At 46.2% G+C, this 19,810-nt stretch overlaps 1 protein-coding gene and 1 pseudogene across 1 annotated transcript in view; one reads left to right on the plus strand and one right to left on the minus strand.

Annotated features, from left to right (window-relative positions):
- Positions 1-19,810, minus strand: part of GABRR2 (gamma-aminobutyric acid type A receptor subunit rho2) — a 57,590-nt gene that overhangs the window by 28,508 nt on the left and 9,272 nt on the right. The window contains exon 2 of the mRNA XM_004044403.4: positions 13,454-13,560. Within this exon, the coding sequence (XP_004044451.4) occupies positions 13,454-13,560 (107 nt within the window). The remainder of the gene's footprint in view (positions 1-13,453; positions 13,561-19,810) is intronic.
- Positions 15,512-16,847, plus strand: LOC101138710 (tubulin beta-3 chain-like; annotated as a pseudogene).

Raw genomic sequence — 19,810 nt, forward strand, 5'->3', positions numbered from 1 at the left:
CACAGATGGTCACACTCACTAGCTGAGGACGGACTCCTCAAAGCCCAGAGACTTTCATGATTCAGCTTTCTAAGGCTCACTTATCTGATAGGTATAAAGTTCTTTCTCAGTGTTTTCATTTTTATTTCTCTAATTACCAATGAGTCTGATCATTTCTATGTTTCTGGTCCAGGATTTCGTCTTCTGTGAATTGCCCGTTTCTGTTCTTTGCACATTTTTCTACTGGATTTTAATTTTTTTTTGCTTGTTGTAAGGAGAGTTTGCCAAGGATTCTTGTCATCAATAGGTGTTCTTTATCCAGAGTTTTTTCCATATCTATTTAGAGAATCCTATGATTTTCAAAATTAGAGATGTACAAAATTTTAAAAATGACATGTATACATATGACTTGTGATAGCAAAATAGTGGAAACAATTTAAATATCCTTCAATAAGACAGTTGGCAAATAAAGTATGATAGATCCATACAGTGGAATAATAAACCATTAAAAATATGAAGAAGTTGTATATGAGCTGATAGAGTCCCAAGATATAGTGCTAAGTAAAAAAACACCAATGTACAGAAGAGTATGTATAGTACAATAACAACGAGAGTATATATAGCCATACAAGAGTATGTATAGCACAATCGTCTAGAAAGTGGGGTGGGGAGGATATATATATGCATATTTCATATGCATAAAATAGCTTTGGAAGGACATGAAAAAGATTTTTATAGGCATCTAGAAAAACAGAAGGGATAATTCCCCTGGCTCTACATGAGCCAAGTACATCCAGCAGGGACAGCGTTTGGAACCAAGAGCTCCCTGTGAATAGCACAGGCCCAGGGAGAAGTGTATGGGGTGGGCACGTTCACGATCACACTATATTAGAGTCTATTGAAGGGCATGGATTATTGATCTTGTAAAAATTAAAAATTTTCGGAAAACAGTCTTCAACTATTTGAAGGATAGTCATGTGGAAGAGAGACTTCTTCTGAGTAGCACCATAATTACAGCTCTCAAGGTGGTATACGTAGGAGCCTCAGAGAGACAGATTGGCCCTCAAAATGATGCAAACTCTCCGATGGTCCCACCACTCCAAAGATGGTTGGGGTTGTTTCAAGAGAGAGGGTCACATGCTGTATGATTTCATTTACATGCAGTTCAAGAGTAAGCAAAACTAGTCCATGGAGACAGAGGTCAGAAAAATGGTTACCCTTGGGAAGTACCAAGGGTACCTTGGGAGGGGGTGTGAGGGAGCCTTCTGGGAGCTGGGAAGTTCTGTATCTCGATCTGCATAGTGTTTTCAAGGGTAACTGTTTACATATGTAAAAATTCAAGCTATACGCTTAAGACTTGTGCACTTTACGTATATATGTCGGTAGTAGGCAGAATAATGCCCCAGAGATTTATACATCCTCACCTCCAGAACCTGGGGATGTGTGCGGTTGCATGGCAAAGGAAAACTAAGAACATGTGCAGATAATTAAGGTAGCGAATCAGCTGACCTTACAATGGGGAGAGTAGCCTGAAGTACCCAGGTGGGCCCAATGTAATCACAAGTATCCTTAAATGTGGAAGAGAGAGGCAGAAGAGAAGGTCAGAGTGATGCCATGTTTAAACAACTTAGCCCGCTGTTGGCTGGCTTTGACCACAAAGAAAGGGAGCCAGGAGCCACAGAATGTGGACGGCCTCTAGAACCCAGGAAGTGCAAGAGAATGGATGCTGCCTAGAACCTCCAGAAAGGAACATGGCCCTGCTGACACCTTGCTTCTAACCCAGCGAGACCCATTCCGGACTTCTGAACCACAGAACTGTAAGATAATACATCTGTGTTGTGTTGTCTCCGCATTTGTGATAATTTGTTATAAAACTTAGAGGAAATTAATACAATGTTTTACCTCCCAAAAATTTTTTAGGAGAGTGTCTGAGGTGGACTAGGGAGTGTGCTGGAACAGGGCCGGAACAGTTTACCCCTGCATAAACTATAAAGAATATGTTGATGGACTACCTCAGCGTAACATTCAAAATTCCCTGTCCACAGCCAACTCCCCAGGCACACAGCCCCGTATCCCTCTCCTCTGTGAAAACGAGTTTGCCTGTGGGCAGCCTTGCCCTTTTCCACTGACTCTAAGCTTAATTGTGTGGGGAAACATTTCAGACATTCTTCATCCCTGAGGAAGGAGGTGCCTTCTGCCCTGCCTCTGTGAGGCTGGAAAACATCCAGTACCCAGCAGCACCTGGGCTTCTCCCCATGGGATAGCCAAGGAGTGGCCAGACTGGGCCCAGCTGCCCTGGCATTGCTGGCGCAGGGGAATTGTTGTTACTGGGGTTATATGGCTTGACTTTGCATTTGCTGCATGTTCCTTTCCTCAAGGGCTTCTTGCAAAGTTTGAGTTAATTTGAACTGTTGGCAATGACTCTTTTTCCCTTGGTGGGGGTAATCGAACGTTTCAGTTTAGAAATAGGCCTGATTTTTCTCATGGTGAGGGCCGGCTCCTAAACAGGTGATGAGCACCACATGTGAGCATGCGATTGAGGGCGGGGAGTGGGTGAGGCTGCACTCGATCTGTGGCTCCTCCCTCCAGAGCAGCACCACCATCACCTGGGCACTTAGAGATGCAAATTCTTCGGCCGCCCCTCCCCAGGCCTGATGAATCAGACACTGTAGGGATGTGTTCAGGGGTCTGGGTTTAAGGTAGCCTGGTGGGTGATGCTGATCCACACTCAAATTGAGAACCCCTGGATTACCGACCTTGAAGGAGACATTCAGGAGTGAGACTACAACTTGCCATGTCCTGGTGGCCACTTCCTTTTTGCTGTCAGACTTCCAACATCCCATCTGGACCAGCTATGGGTATCTCCCACCGGCGCGCCCCCTCCTTCCCCACTGCCCTTGCTGAGTGGCAAGACTTTTCCTAGGCCTCGGCCTCTTTGACCTCTCTCCATGGGGTGCCCTGCTTGAAACTCCCTCCCTCTGGGGTCTCTGTGACACAGCTCTTGCCCGACTCCTCCTCTCCCTCCCAAGGGCCTTGGGCCCTTTCTCTTCTCTGCAGATACTCAGCTCCCCGCCCGCACCCCCAACAACCAACTCTCACCCTAAAGCCGATGACAGTCTTCCTCCTGGGCCTATCTCTGACCCAAATCCTATGGCCTAAATGTTTTTCAATGCCTACAAGAGATCTCCAGGGAATATCTGGCCAATTTCTTAAATTTGACCTGTCTAAATATTGCATGATCACACTTAGACGTGGAATCTAAAATAGTCAAATTCACAGAAGCAGAGAGTAGAACAGTGGTTGCCAGGGACTGGAGGATGAAGAAAATGAGGAAATATTGATTAAAGTGTACAAGTTTCAGTTATGCAAGGTGAGTAAGTTCTGGTGATCGAATGTACAGCAATGTGACTATAACTAACAACACTGTATTGAGTAGCTGGGATTTGCTAAGAGGGTAGACCTTAAGCATTCTCATCACAAAAGAAAATGGTAACTATGTGAGGTGATACATTTATAAGCTTGTTTATGGTGATTTTATAATATATATGCATATCAAGGCATCAAGTTGTATACCTTAAATATATACAATTTTTATTTGTTAATTATACCTCAAAGCAGAAAACAAAATGAAAAAAAAACTATGACAGACCTGTCTAATGGGACCCAGCCCTGCCCCACTGCCCAGCAGCCCAGTCCTTCAGGAGCATGGTGACCTCGATGGTCACCTCCACACGGATGGGGTCCTTAAGTACCAGGCAAAGGAATGAGACTGCCACGAGGGTGGGTGGCTGCAGAGGAGGGGCTGTGTGGGACACAGGGCAGGGAGGGAAGTTTAATTTTAATGGAAGGAGCAAGTAGGAGCATGTCATGGTGTCAGGTTACGGCTTGTGTTCCAGAGGGAAGCTGGGGAAGGGTCAGAGGTGTCCCCTCCTTCAAGGGTAGAAGCCCCTGGGAAGAAGCCCGAGGAGCCCCAGAAGACCAGCTTCTCTCCAGCTCCTGTACCCCATCCCATTTCTCCTAAAATGTAGCAGTGAAGCACTAACCTCACCCAGTGTGGGGAAGATGAGAGGCAGAGCCAGGGAGTCCAAGAAGCAGCTCAAAAAGGAGGCTGCTGCCCCAAAGTGAGCCAGTGCCCTTGCTCTGAGTCGGCTCCGTGAGCCTTGGTGGGACCAGAGGCATGGCAGCCGGGGCCCTGCTGACCAGTCTCCTGTGACTTGGAAGTCCAGGGGTCAAACCTCCTCTAGGGAAGAGGCCACAGAATAAAGCACCAGGAGAGCCAAGGGGGCACGAGGGTCTCTGCTCACAATCTGGGCACCCCAAATGCAGCACACTTGGGTGCTAAAGTAGCCAGCAAGGTGAAAGTTGTGTGACAGAATGACCCTAGAAAGTTCTTCAGAAGGCATCACATTGGAGACAGTCCAGCTGGGGAAGCAACCAGGCAGAAACCTAAGAAGCAGTACAAGTCTTTGCCCTGAGAGAGACCCTCAGAGCCAGGAGCTGTGTCGAGAAGGCACAGGCCCACTAGCTCCTCAGGAACAGGGCCCGTGTCTTTGTCATGTCTGCGTCTGGAGCCTTTGCAGTGCTGTGTGCACCCCCACCTCCATCGCCGCCTCGCACACACTGGCTGCGCTGGCCAGGCTGCGCTAAGTGCTTCCAGCGGGACATCTGAGTCCATCCTCACAACGGCTGGCTAAGGTGGGTGCTGATATCACCCCCATTCCACAGGTGAGGACTTGAGGATTAGAAGGTGACTGAGTCCCCAGCTAGAGGGAGGCACAGCCATGAGCTGATCCCCAGTGGTCTACCTCCAGAGCCCTGTGCTTAATCACTGCCCTGTGTTATGCAGAACATTCTTAATAAATAAAAATATTGTTTACTGAGCACTTCCTATATGCCATGTACTGTGCTAGAGACATCACACACATTACTCACTTAATTCTTAGAACTCCCCTCTGAACAGGTGCTATAATTATCCCCACTTTATGAGGCAATTAAGGAACAGAGAGGCTCAAGAACATGCCTGAGGCCACACAGTGAGAGACAGAGCTGAGGTTTGGACTTCCCAAGGTAGTATTGCCTCAGAGTGGTGGTTTTCAAACATCTCTGCAAATTTTTTAACACTTCTCCTAGCAAGAGATGAGGTTTAGTTCCCCTCCCCTTGAACCTAGGTGAGACTTGGTAATCAATTCAATGAACAGAATTCAACAGGAATGATGATGGCTGCAAACTTCCATCTGCTGGTTTCTCTTCAGTTGCCATGGAGATCACAGAGAAACCAGAGAGGGGAGGACCAATGGGGAAAAGCACTTGGGGTGGGGTGGGGGCAGAGACAAAAAAAGGAGGGCTAGAGGGGATCAGAGAGAGGGGAACCAGAGAGTGGAAAAGGAGGAAAGGAGGAAACCAGTGAGAGAGAGCAGGGGGGATGATGCCAGGATGCCTGAGGAGCCCCAGCTTTGGGGTCTTCAGCCCAGGCACCAGACACAAGCATGAAAACACCTTGGAGAGGACCCCATCAGCTGCCACCATCTGACTACAACTGCATGAGAGACCCAGTGAGAACTGCACAGCTGAGCCCGGTCAATCCAATTTGTGAGCAAATACATAAATGCCTGTTATTTTAAGTCACTGTCTTAGGGTGGCTTATTATGCAGGAGTAGATAACTAGAAACCCAGTGTCCATGTTTTATTTTTATTTTGATTTTTAGAGACAGCATCTTACTCTGTTGCCCAGGCTGGAGTACAGATAGCTCACTGCAAGTCTTGAACTCCTGGGCTCAAGTGATCCTCCCACTTCAACCTCCCAAGTGGCTAGGACTACAGGTGTGCATCACCAAGCTCAGCTAATTTTAAAAAATTACTTTTTATAAAGACCAGGTCTCACTGTGTTGCCCAGGCTGGTTTCAAATTCCGGCCTCAAGAGATCCGCCTCAGTCTCCCAAATTGTTGGGATTATAGGCGTAAGACACCGTGCCCAGCTAATGTTTTTAATCACTACACTGTGAACAAACTAATTAATCAATAAGTGACTGAAAGAATGAATCAATGATGTCAAAGGAAAAAAAGGTCATATACTGAGTTCAAAACAGCCGAGAGATGCTTCATGTAAGAGGAAAGAGATTAAGCTGGGCTCTAGGTATGGTGAGTCCGTCAGAAGGGGCAAGACCATGCAGTGGGGTGCTGTGAACAAATGCTCACAGGCAGAAAGAAGCACAGATGTGCAGGGCCAGAGAGCATGCTAGGAGAGAAGAGGCCTTGCCTGGGAGGAGAGAGGAAGTGAGCAGAGGAGGCAGTGGGCCAGGCTGCGGAGAGGTATCGACATCCAGCTGCATTGCATCCTGTAGAACAGGGGAAGCCTTGAAGCTTCAGAGGGAGCAGTGCTGAGGAAGGGGTGTTTGGAAAGTGAACCTGCCTAAGAGATATGGGAGAGCCAGAGGTGATGCTGGAAGATTAAGGCCATGGTGTTGGGGGATGGCAATATTCTCAACTTTATCAATATCACTTCCTAAAGAGAGAATTTAACTTGAATTTGAATTCTGATTTAAATTAAATACTAAGGATAAGATTTTGTCAGACAGGGCGCAGCTAGGATTCCTTCACCCTCCAAGATCATGTGGAGAACATGATATATATATATATGCTCATCTATTGCTATATGATAGCAATCCCACTTCTGGGTATATTTCCAAAAGAATCAAAAGTAGGGCCTTGAACAGATATTTGCACATCCATATTCATAGCAGCACTATTCACAATAGCCAAAAAGAAGAAACAACACAAATGTCAATCAACAGATGAATGGATACACAAAATGTGGTATACATATCCAGTGGAATATTCAGCCTTTAAAAAAAGGAAATTCTATCACATACTACAACATGTACCTTGAAGACATTATGCTAGACGGAATATGCCAGTCATAAAAGCCACTCAAAAGTAGTATAATTCCTATATGAAGTTGTTAGAATAGTCAGTTATGGAGACAGAAAGTTGAATGGTGGTTGCCAGGGGCTGAAGGGGTGAGAGAGAAATAGGGAATTCTTGTTTAATGAATATAGAGTTTCTGTTTGGAAAGATGAAAAAAGTTCTGGAGATGGATGGTGGTGATAGTTGTGTAACAATGTGAATATACTTAATGCCACTGAACTGTACACTCAAAAATGGGCAAAAGGGTCAATTTTATATTATATATTTCTCCAGAATTTTTAAAATGAAATTTAAAAGAAAATCAGGGCTGGGCACAGTGGTTCATGTTCATGCCTAGCACTTTGGGAGGCTAAGGCAGGCAGATCACTTGAGCCCAGAAGTTCGAGACCAGCCTGGCAACATGGCGAAAACCTGTCTCTACACAAAATATAAGAAATTAGCCAGGCATGTTGGTGCACGCCTATAGCCCCAGCTACTCAGGAGGCTGAAGTGGAAGGATCACCTGAGCCCGGACAGTTGAGGCTGCAGTAAGCTCTGATCCTGCCACTGCATTCCAGACTGTGCAACAGAGCGAGACCATGTCTCAAATAAATAAAAGAAATAAAAGAAAATCAGCATTGCAGCATTTCTCCCAGCAAAAGGAGGAGAAACCCTGTGCCCCTGGAGGTTCTAACCAGGGCATACTACCTAATCAAACAGCTGGTTGCTTAGATAAGGTATTTTTGTTTCAACTGATCCATGGGATTATTAGGAAGCTGACAGATTTTTAATCTTTTCTCTTTCTAGACTAAAAAGGTCACCCAACGGGTATCTAGTCCTAAGCTGATTCCTCTCTCTCTCCACTACTTTTAATTTTTAAAAAATATTTTGTTTAAAAACTTGGTGCTTGGGTCCCACCCCCAGAGATTCTGATTTAATTAGTCTGGGGTATAGTCTGAGCATGATAATTTTTCGTTGTTGTTTTTGAGCCAGAGTCTCACTCATCGCCCAGGCAGGAGTGCAGTGGTGCAATCTCGGCTCACTGCAACCTCTGCCTCCTGAGTTCAAGCAATTATCATGCCTCAGCCACCCAAGTAGCTGGGACTACAGGCGTGTGTCACCACACCAGGCTAAATTTTTGTGTGTTTAATATAGATGGGTTTTCACCATGTTGACCAGGTTGGTCTCAAACTCCTAGCCTCAAGTAATCCACCCACCTCGACCTCCCAAAGAGCTGGGATTACAGGCATGAGCCACCACAGCCAGCCTCTATCAACTACTTTTAAACACCATTCCACAGTAAGTCCCTCTTGGAGAAATAAGATGGGAATGAGGACATAGTCCACAACAATATTGAGGATATTGAGGGACATCTTTGCTCAAATGACCTGCTTAGTGTGGTGGGCGCTACTGGAAGGGGGTGTTAGGCTGGGCCGGCACTTTGGGTGGGTTGGGCCCAGGCTCTACTTTTTTTTTTATACTTTAAGTTCTAGGGTACATGTGTACAACATGCAGGTTTGTTACATATGTATACATGTGCCATGTTGGTGTGCTGCACCCATTAGCTCGTCATTTACATTAGGTATATCTCCTAATGCTATCCCTCCCCCCTCCCCCCACCCCACAACAGGCCCCAGTGTGTGATGTTCCCCTTCCTGTGTCCAAGTGTTCTCATTGTTCAATTCCCACCTATGAGTGAGAACATGCGGTGTTTGGTTTTTTGTCCTTGCGATAGTTTGCTGAGAATGATGGTTTCCAGCTTCATCCATGTCCCTACAAAGGACATGAACTCATCCTTTTTTATGGCTGCATAGTATTCCATGGTGTATATGTGCCACATTTTCTTAATCCAGTCTATCATTGATGGACATTTGGGTTGGTTCCAAGTCTTTGCTATTGTGAATAGTGCCGCAGTAAACATACATGTGCATGTGTCTTTATAGCAGCATGATTTATAATCCTTTGGGTATATACCCAGTAATGGGATGGCTGGGTCAAATGGTATTTCTAGTTCTAGATCCTTGAGGAATCGCCACGCTGTCTTCCACAATGGTTGAACTAGTCTACAGTCCCACCAACAGTGTAAAAGTGTTCCTATTTCTCCACATCCTCTCCAGCACCTGTTGTTTCCTGACTTTTTAATGATGGCCATTCTAACTGGTGTGAGATGGTATCTCATCGTGGTTTTGATTTGCATTTCTCTGATGGCCAGTGATGATGAGCATTTTTTCATGTGTCTGTTGGCTGCATAAATGTCTTTTGAGAAGTGTCTGTTCTTATCCTTTGCCCACTTTTTGATGGGATTTTTTTTTAATTTGTTTGAGTTCATTGTAGATTCTGGATGTTAGCCCTGTGTCAGATGAGTAGATTGCAAAAGTTTTCTTCCATTCTGTAGGTTGCCTGTTCACTCTGATGGTAGTTTCTTTCACTGTGCAGAAGCTCTTCAGTTTAATTAGATCCCATTTGTCAATGTTGGCTTTTGTTGCCATTGCTTTTGGTGTTTTAGACATGAAGTCCTTGCCCATGCCTATGTCCTGAATGGTATTGCCTAGGTTTTCTTCTAGGGTTTTTATGGTTTTAGGTCTAACATTTAAGTCTTTAATCCACCTTGAATTAATTTTTGTATAAGGTGTAAGGAAGGGATCCAGTTTCAGCTTTCTACATATGGCTAGCCAGTTTTCCCAGCACCATTTATTAAATAGGGAATCGTTTCCCCATTTCTTGTTTTTGTCAGGTTTGTCAAAGATCAGATGGTTGTAGATGTGTGGTGTTATTTCTGTGGGCTCTGTTCTGTTCCATTGGTCTATATCTCTGTTTTGGTACCAGTACCATGCTGTTTTGGTTACTTTGGGGGCCCAGGCTCTACTTCTAACTAGAAGCCTGTCAGGGGCTGCTTCCAGGGAATGAGACACCTTCTATCACCTGCACAGAGTCACCTTTGTGCTGTCTGTGCAGCCTCCTTTCTCACAGAGACCTGCTCATGAGGTGCTGAGTGAAATGGGGACACCCAGGAGCACCTGCAGGGAAGGCTTCTTGGCTCTAAGCCATCTTCAAATGCTCCCATAGGGTTCAGGTTATAAAGATCATTGACAGCACAAGCAGTGGGAATCCCCGTCCTGCGATCATCCCATCTTGCCTGGCTGGCCAGAACTCTGGGTGTCTTATTTATGGACTCATGGAGGCAGGGAGCCCTGGTACCTCACTGTGTGCTCTCCTCCCCCCGTTTCATCCAAGTGACATCTGGGCATCCAGGAAAGCCCTGCAGGAGATCACAGGTGCCCAGAGGACCAACTGCCATGGGGAGGAGGCTTGGAAGGAAGGAGGAGTGGCCCCCACCTATGCTGTGGTGGCTGAGATCTTGACTTCTATGGAAGGTGATGCCTCTTTCCTTACCAGCTTCCCCGAAGTCAGAGCCCTCCCCAGGGTCAGAAGCTTACCCAGGCAGGGGCAGGGAGCAGTCCTGACCCTCCACGCTCTGGAGGGCCCCGCAGAAGGGCCCAGCAGATGCAGTGGTCACACCACAAGAAGTCCACTTTCCTCCTGGAACTGGCTTGAGGAAGGAGCAGCCTGATGGGGACTGTGGCATGTTGCAGCATTCTGCTCAGAGTCAGGGTTTCTGAGAACATGGCAGGATTTCATCTGCCGTTCCAAGAGCTAGCTCCTGGTGGAAGCATTTTCATAAGGCTTTCGGTTTTGCAGCTGATGTCACAAAAGAAACCTAAGTTCTGCCTCTGGCTGTTCGGTGGCCATCACCTAACTCCTGGGACCCCAGGCTCTTCTTCTACATACTGAAGGTACTGACCAGGTGATGGCCCAGGCTCCTGATAGCATCACTAGCCTTGGGTAAAAAGGTACAACACATTGTTCAGAATAGCACCCACACTCGGTGCACACCCACAAAAGACCACACTGAGGCATGGCCACGTTATGACTTTTGAGGACCCTGGGCACTTTTGCTTCATGGGCCTCTTCCTCTATAAAAAAATATCAAAAAGCATATTTTATGATTGTGTTGGTTTAATGATGAACATATTAATAGTATATATTAAAACAACTTCTGCTTAAAAGTTTGTTTTTCTTATTTTAAGATAAAGCAAAAACATTTTGTTGTGGGCCCCAGGCAGTGTGCCTATGCCGCCTAATGGATATGTCAGCTCTGCGTCAAGACATGCAAGTAGGAGACAAGAAAGGGACCCAGTTAGGAGGGGGGTCCAACCTCAGCTGACCTGGGACATTTACTTCACCTCTCTGTGCCTCAGTTTCCTCATCTGGGGACAATAATAGTATCTACTTCATAGAACTGATGAGAGGATTAAAATAAGATTATTTATATATATATATATGTATCTCGATTAGAATGGTGCCTGGCATAAAAAAAATCTCTATGAAAGTGGTAGTTGTGGCTGGGCACAGTGGCACACGCCTGTAATCCCAGCACTTTGGGAGGCTGAGGTGGGTGGATCACTTGAGGTCAGGAGTTCAAGACCAGCCTGGCCAACATGGTGAAACCCTGTCTCTACTAAAAATACAAAAAAATTAGGCATGGTGGTGCATGCCTGTAATCCCAGCTATTCAGGAGGCTGAGGGAGGAGAATCGCTTGAACCTGAGAGGCAGAGGTTGCAGTGAGCTGAGATTGCACCACTGCACTCCAGCCTAGGTGACAAAGTGAAACTCTGTCTCAAAAAAAAAAGTGGTAGTTGTCATGCATGTTATTGTTGGTTATTGTGTTTCCTAGCCACTGTACCCCTCTATACTCTTAACTGTTGCTGTGCAAGAAAAGTGGAGCTTCCTGCTTTTGGGGATGCCTTGCTTAGACTTCCTGGAGCAGATGCAGCTATTTTAAAGCTGCTTATTAGTATAACTTTATTTTCGTAAAATTCCTTGGCAGGCTTGCCCATGACGAATCCCCGAGGAAACCCAAGAGCTACCAGAAATATGGTGGCCTCTTCTTGACCTTCCGTGGGCGTCAATCAGGTTGCGGTTGGGAGGGAGATGAGTCACAGGCCTGTAATCTGCCACCTGCTTTTCTCCTTCTGCTTAGCAGGTGTCAGAGCTCAGGGAATTTAGTGGGAGGCTTTGAGGCCTTTTAAAATGCATAGGCCTCTGGGATAAATTAATTTCTTAATCCCTTAACAGTCACACAAGAGGAAGGTCTGACAGCTGGGTTTTTCAGAGGGGACAGGAACAAATGTCTGTCAGGGGTTTTACATACATTATCTTGTTTAATCTGGACAACAACCCCATATGTGGGGATTACTCTCCCCATTTTATAAACAAACAAATGGAGGCTCAAAGGATTGGTGACCTGCCTGGAGGTCACAGCTACTCCTTTTTACTGCCCCAGAATGATAGGACCTACTAGAGGATCAAGGGCAGAGAAAAAGGAGAAAGGGAAGCCAGCCCGCCTGGGTCTGTCTTGGCCAAGGTTCATCAACTGAAATTCTTGGTGCCTCAGTTTCCCCAAGAGGAGAGGAAAGTTGGCCCAGGGATCTCATACATTCTGCTATTCTTACCCCACTCTCTGCCTAGTCAGAGCAGATGACTGACTCCTTTCCCAGCTGATATGGCCTGAATGTTTATGTCCCTGCCAAACGTATATGTTGCAATCCTAACCCGCAATGGGATGGTACTAGGAAGTGGGCCCTTTGGAAGGTGATGAGATCCTGAGGGTGGAGCCCTCACCAGTGGGATTAGTGCTCTTAGAAAAGAGGCCCTAGAGAGCTGCCTTGCCCCAGAGTGAGAAGGCACCGTCTATGAACAGAAAGTGGGCCCTCACCACACATGGAAACTGTCGGCACCTTGATCTTACTTCCGGCCCCTGGAAACACGAGAAATACGTTTCCATTGTCTATAAGCTGCCCAGTCTATGGTGTTTTGTGTGAAAACCAGAACTGACTAAGACACTGTCCCCCTTCTCCACAGCATTTCTCTAGTTCCTGGGAAGGACACCCACTGGCCATGCCTCCCCTCCCTGACCCCAAGAGTAACAGAGCACCTTTGGGGGCAGGTGTGCAAGGAATCTTTGTACTGAGTTAAGCTGTTGTTGCTGCACTGGGAAACAGGTGACTCCATCAAAACAGCAAACTCCCAGGTAGTCATGGCAACAAAGTTACAATGCCTTGTTCAGAATTCCACTCACACCCAGACACACACACGTGCCAAAATAGTGCAGAGGCAGGGCCACACTAGGACTTTTGAGGATCCTGGGCACCTCTGCCTTCATGGGCCTCTTCCTCTATAAAAATGACAGAGGAGCTATTTCGTGTTCTGATTCTCCTTGCCTGCTCTTATTTTTGTAGGACAAAAAAGTTGGCAGCTGCAGGGCCTGTCTCCTTTGTGAATGTAAATGGCTTAGTCACTGGCGGGCCCTCTTTAGTCAACGGCCCTCTCCACTACTTCCTGCTCTTTTCTCCTTGGGAAAATTAGGGACTCAGGAAATGGATTCGGGTTTATCTGAGTGGGAAAATTGCACCATCTGAGGAAGGGCTGTGCCAGAGGGAGCCAGAGAGGGCAGCACCTCACATCCCTGGGGCCAACCTCCCACCTGGCATCAAGAAAGAACAGTCCTACCTCCGAAGGCGGGCCTCATGCTGAAGTCGTGCTCGTCCACTCTGAGAAGCTGCTGAGGTTTTCCCTTCCGGATCTGGGTCACATCAAAGTTCTTCTTATGTAAGTGACTGTGAAGACAAGCAAGAAACTATTTTCCATCGGCTCTTCAATGCATTGAGTGAGATGATTTGGGCGATTACTCCCTGCAAGATCTACCTATTAGGCACCTTTTCTCCATTCTCCTTCTTGGCCCAGGGGAGGAGGAGGGCTGAAGGACCCTCCACACACACGCCAGATCCTCACAGGTAGACTGACCTGAGGACCAGGTTCTTCTGGAGCCTTCTGAAAGTGGATGCCCTCCTGGGCAGGACAGCATTCTACCTTGGTAAAGGCTATAATTGGATGAAAATGGTTGGATTGGCTGCTAGCTAGACTAATAAAGAAGAAAAGGGAGAAGATCAAAATAAACACAATTAGAAATGAGAAAGGGGGCTAGGTGCAGTGGCTCACACCTGTAATCTTTGGGGTGCTGAGGTGGGTGGATTGCTTGAGGTCAGGAGTTTGAGACCAGCCTAGCCAACATGGTGAAACCCCATTTCTACTAAAAATACAAAAATTAGCTGGGCATGGTGGCACACACCTGTAGTCCCAGCTACTCAGGAGGCTAGGGCACGAATCACTTGAACCAAGGAGGCGCATGTTGCAGTGAGTGGAGATTGCACCACCTGGGTGATAGAGTGAGACTCTGTCGCAAAAAAAAAATAAAATAAAATAAAAAGAAATGACAAAGGGGATGTTACCACTGACCCCACAGAAATACAAATAACCATCAGAGACTACCATGAACAACTCTGTGTACATAAACTAGAAAACCTAGAAGAGATGGATAAATTCCTGGACACATACACACCCCAAACCAAATAGTGAACCAGGAAGAAATTGATTCCTTGAATAGACCAATAATGAGCTCCGAAGTTGAAGTTGAATCAATAATAAACAGCATACCAACCAAAAAAAAAAAAAAAAAAAAAAAGCCCAGGACCTGATGTATTCACAGCCAAATTCTACCAGATGTACAAAGAAGAACTGGTACCATTCCTACTAAAACTATTCCAAAAAATTGAGGAGGCGGGACTCCTCCCCAGTTCATTCTATGAGGCCAGCATCATCCTGATACCAAAACCTGGCAGAAACACACACACACACAAAAGAAAGCTTTAGGCCAATATCCTTGATGAACATTGAGGCAAACCATCCTCAACAAAATATTTGCAAACCAAATCCAGCAGCCCACCAAAAAGTGAATCCACCACAATCAAATAGGCTTCAACCCCAGGATGCAAGTTTGGTTTAACATATGCAAATCAATAAATGTGATTCATCACATAAAACTAAAGACAAAAGCCACATTATTATCTCAATGGATGCACAAAAGGCTTTCGATAAAATTCAACACTCCTTCATATTAAAAACTCTTAATAAACTAGGTATTAAAGAAACACACTTCAAAATAGTAAGAGACATCTATGACAAACCCATAGCCAACGTCATACTAAATGGGCAAATGCTGGAAACATTCCCCTTGAAAACCAGCACAAGACAAGGGTGCCCTCTCTCACCACTCCTATTCAACATAGTATTGTAAGTCCTGGCCAGGGCAATCAAGAAAGAGAACAAAATGAAGAGCATCCAGATAGGAAGAGAGGAAGTCAAACTATTCTTGTTTGCAGATGATGTGATTCTGTATCTAGAAAACCCCATAGTTTTGGCCCAAAAGCTCCTTCAGGTGATAAACAACTTCAGCAAAGTTTTGGGATACAAGATCTATGTAAAAAATCACTGGCATTCCTATATGCCAACAATGGTCAAGCCTAGAGCTGAATCAGGAATGAGATCCCATTCATGATTGCCACAAAAAGAATAAAATGCCTAGGAATACAGCTAACCAGGGAGGTGAAAGATCTCTACAATGAGAATTGCAAAAACACCACTCAAAGAAATCAGAGATGTCAGCAGCCAGCCCAGCCCGCCAGCCCAGCCCGCCTGCCCGTCCGCAGCCGCCTGCCAGACACGCCCAGTATGAGGGAGATCGTGCACATTCAGGCTGGCCAGTGCGTCAACTAGATCGGGGCCAAGTTCTGGGAAGTCATCAGTGATGAGCATGGCATAGACCCCAGCGGCAACTACGTGGGGAACTCGGACTTGGAGCTGGAGCAGATCAGCATCTACTACAACGAGGCCTCTTCTCACAAGTATGTGCCTCGGGCCATTCGTCGACCTGGAGCCCGGGACCATGGACAGTGTCCGCTCGGGGCCTTTTGGACATTTTTTCAGGCCTGACAATTTAATCTTTGGTCAGAGTGGGGCCGGCAATAACTGGGCCAGGGGTCACTACACGGAGGGTGCGGAGCTGGTGGATTCCATCCTGGATGTGCGGAAGAAGTGTGAGAACTGCGACGGTCTGTAGGGTTTCCAGTTGACCCTCTCGCTGGGCGGGGGCACAAGCTCGGGTATGGGCACGCTGCTCATCAGCAAGATGCATGAGGAGTATCCAAACTGCATCATGAACACCTTCAGCGTAGTGCCCTCGCCCAAGATGTCAGATACTGTGGTGGAGCCCTACAACCCCACGCTGTCCATCCACCAGCTGGTGGAGAATACAGATGAGACCTACTGCATCAACAAGGAGGCGCTCTAAGACATCTGCGTCAGCACCCTCAGGCTGGCCACGCCCACCTACGGGGACCTCAGCCACCTGATGTTGGCCACCATGAGCAGGATCACTACCTCCTTGTGCTTCCCGGGCCAGCTCAATGCGGACCTGCACAAGCTGGTGGTGAACATGGGTGCCCTTCCCCCGCCTGCACTTCTTCATGCCAGGCATGAAGCCCGGGCAACCAGCATTACCGGGCCCTGACCGTGCCCGAGCTCACCCCTCAGATGTTTGACGCCAAGAATATGATGGCTGCCCGCGACCGGCACCACGGCTGCTACCTGGCAGTGGCCACCGTGTTCCAGGGCTGCCTGTCCATGAAGGAGGTTGACGAGCAGATGCTGTCCATCCAGAGCAAGAACAGCAGCTACTTCGTGGAGTGGATCCCCAACAACATGAAGGTGGACATGTGTGACATCCCACCCCCCAGCCTCAAGATGTCCTCCACCCTCATCAGCAACAGCACGGGCATCCAGGAGCTGTTCAAGCATCTCAGAGCAGTTCACGGACATGTTCCAGCACAAGGCCTTCCTACACTGGTACATGGGCAAGGGCATGGACGAGACGGAGATCACCGAGGCCAAGAGCAACATGAATGACCTGGTGTCCGAGTACCAGCCGTACCAGGAATTCATGGCCCAGGAGGAGAGTGAGATGTTCACAGATGAGGAGGAGGAATTGGAGGCCCAGGGCCCCAAGTGAAGCTGCTTGCAGCTGGAGTGAGGGGCAGGTGGCAGCCGGTGCCAAGGCCAGCAGTGTCTGAACTCCAGAGCCATCTTGCTGTCGACACTGTCCCCAGCTTTCCCCCACCAGCTTGCCACTCACGCTAGGGCTCCCTTGCCACCCTCCTGCAGTGTTTACACCCGTCCTCCCCACCTAGGCCACATGTGTGCTGCTCCTGTCTCTGTCTTATTGCAGCTCCAGGCCTGACATTTTATGGATTTGTTTTTTACTGGTTTGTGTTTATATTTTCAGGGATACTTAATAAATCTATTGCTGTCAGATAAAAAAAAAAGAAATCAGAGATGACACAAAGAAATGAAAATACATTTCATGCTCATGGATAGGAAGACTCAATATCATTAAAATGGTCATACTGCCTAAAACAATTTATAGATTCAATGCTATTTCTATCAAACTACCAAAGATATTCTTCACAGAACTAGAAAAACTATTTTAAAATTCATCTGGAATCAAAAAAAGACCCCAAATAGCCAAAGCAATCTTAAGGAGGAAAAAAAAAAAAAAAAAAAACCAAAGCTGGAGACATCACATTACCTGACTTCCAACTATACTACAAGGCTATGGTAACCAAAACAGCATGGTACTGGTACAAAAACAGGCACATAGACCAAAGGAACAGAATAGAGAGCCCAGAAATAAGGCTACACACCCACAGCCATCTGATCTTATGCAAAGCCAACAAAAGCAATAAGGCAAGGACTCTTCATTCAATACATGGTGTTATGAGAACCGGCTAGCCATATGCAGAAGATTGAAATTGGACCCGTTTTTTACACCATATACAAATATCAACTCAAGATGGATTAAATACTGAAGTATAAAACTCAAAACTATAAAAACCCTGGAAGACACCCTAGGCAATACCATTCCAGACACAGGAAGTGGGAAAGATTTCATGATGGAGATGCCAAAAGCAATTACAGCAAAACCAAAAATTGAGAAATGGGATCTTATTAAACTTAAGGGCTTCTGCACAAAAAAAGTATCAACATAGTAAATAGACACCCTACAGGATGGGAGAAAATATTTGCAAGCTATGCATCTGACAAAGATCTAATATCCAGCATCTATAAGGAACTTAAATTTACAAGAAAAAACAAACCCCATTAAAAAGTAGGCAAAAAGTGGGCACAGTGGCTTATGCCTGTAATTCCAGCACTTTGAGAGGCTGAGGCAGGAGGATCACTTTGAGAAGATGAGGCAGGCGGATCACTTGATGTCAGGAGTTCAAGACCAGCCTGGCCAACATGATGAAACCCCGTCTCTACTAAACAAAAGTTAGCTGGGTGTGGTGGCGTGCGCCTGTAATCCCAGCTATTTGGGACGCTGAGGCACGAGAATCACTTGAACCTGGGAGGCAGAGGTTGCAGTGAGCTGAGATCGTGCCACTACACTCCAGCCTGGGTGAGAGAGTGAGACTCCATCTCAAAAAAAGAAAAAAAAAAAAGAAAAAAAGTGGGCAAAGGACATGAACAGATGCTTTTCAAAAGAAGACATACACTCAGCCAAAAAACATATGAAAAACAGTTCAATAACACTGATCATTAGAGAAATGCAACTCAAAACCACAATGAGATACCGTCTCACACCAGTCAGAATCACTATTATTACAAAGTCAAAAAATAACAGATTCTGGTGAGGTTGCAGAGAAAAGAGAACGTTTATACACTGTTGATGGGAATATAAATTAGTTCAACCATTGTGGCAAGCAGTGTTGTGATTCCTCAAAAAGCTAAAAACAGAACTACCATTCTACCCAGCAATCTCACTACTGGGTATATAGCTAAAGGAATGTAAATTGTTTTCCCATAAAGACACATGCATGTTCATTGCAACACTATTCACAATAGCAGAGATATGGAATCAACCTAAATGCTCATCAGTGACAGATTGAATAAAGACAACGTGGTATGGCCACACATGGTGGCTCCCACCTGTAATCCCAGCACTTTGGGAGGCCAAGGCAGGTGGATCACAGGCCAGGAATTCAAGACCAGGCTGGCCAACATGGCAAAACCCTGTCTCTACTAAAACTACAGAAATGAGCTGGGCATGGTGGTGTATGTCTGTAATCCCAGCTACACAGGAGGCTGAGGCATGAGAATCACTTGAACCCGAGAGGTGGAGGTTGCAGTGTGCTGAAATTGTGCCATTGCTCTCCAGAAAAAAAGAAAAAGAAAATGTAATACACATATACCATGAAATACTCTGCAGCCATAAAAAAGAATTTGATCAGCTGGGGGTGGTGGCTCACACCTGTAATCCCAGCACTTGGGAGGCCAAGGCAGGCAGATCACTTGAGCCCAGGAGTTCAAGGCTAGCCTGAGCAACATGGTGCCACATCCAGCTACTTGGGAGGCTGAGGTGGGAAAATCACTTGAGCCCAGGAGGGAGGTCAGGGCTGCAGTGAGCCATGATCATGACACTGCTCTCCAGCCTAGGTGACAAAGACCCTGTCTCACACACACACACACAAAAAGCATGAGATTATGTCCTTTAGCTGGAACATGGATGGAACTGGATGGAGGAACAGAAAATCAAATACCACATGTATTCTTACTTCTGAGTGGGAGCTAAGTGATGAGAACACATGGACACAAAGAGGGGAACAAAAGACACTGGGGCCTACTTGAGTGTGGAGGGTGGGAGGAGGGAAAGGGTCAGAAAAAATAACTGTTGAGTACGGGGCTTAGTACCTGGGTGTCAAAATCATCTGTACAACGAACCCCTGCGACACAAGTTTACCTCTATACCGAGTCTGCATGTATACCCCTGAACCTAAAATAGAAGTCTTAAAAATAAATAAGAATCTCACCCAGGATAAGTAAATAAATATAAATAAATAAATAAATGTGTGATGAGAAAAAAAGAAAAAGAAAATTATTGTGTTGAGTAGTGGAAGATCATGATTTTTTTTTTTT

This window comes from Gorilla gorilla, chromosome 5 (genome assembly GCF_029281585.2).
Source record: "Gorilla gorilla gorilla isolate KB3781 chromosome 5, NHGRI_mGorGor1-v2.1_pri, whole genome shotgun sequence".
Lineage (NCBI taxonomy): Eukaryota > Metazoa > Chordata > Mammalia > Primates > Hominidae > Gorilla > Gorilla gorilla.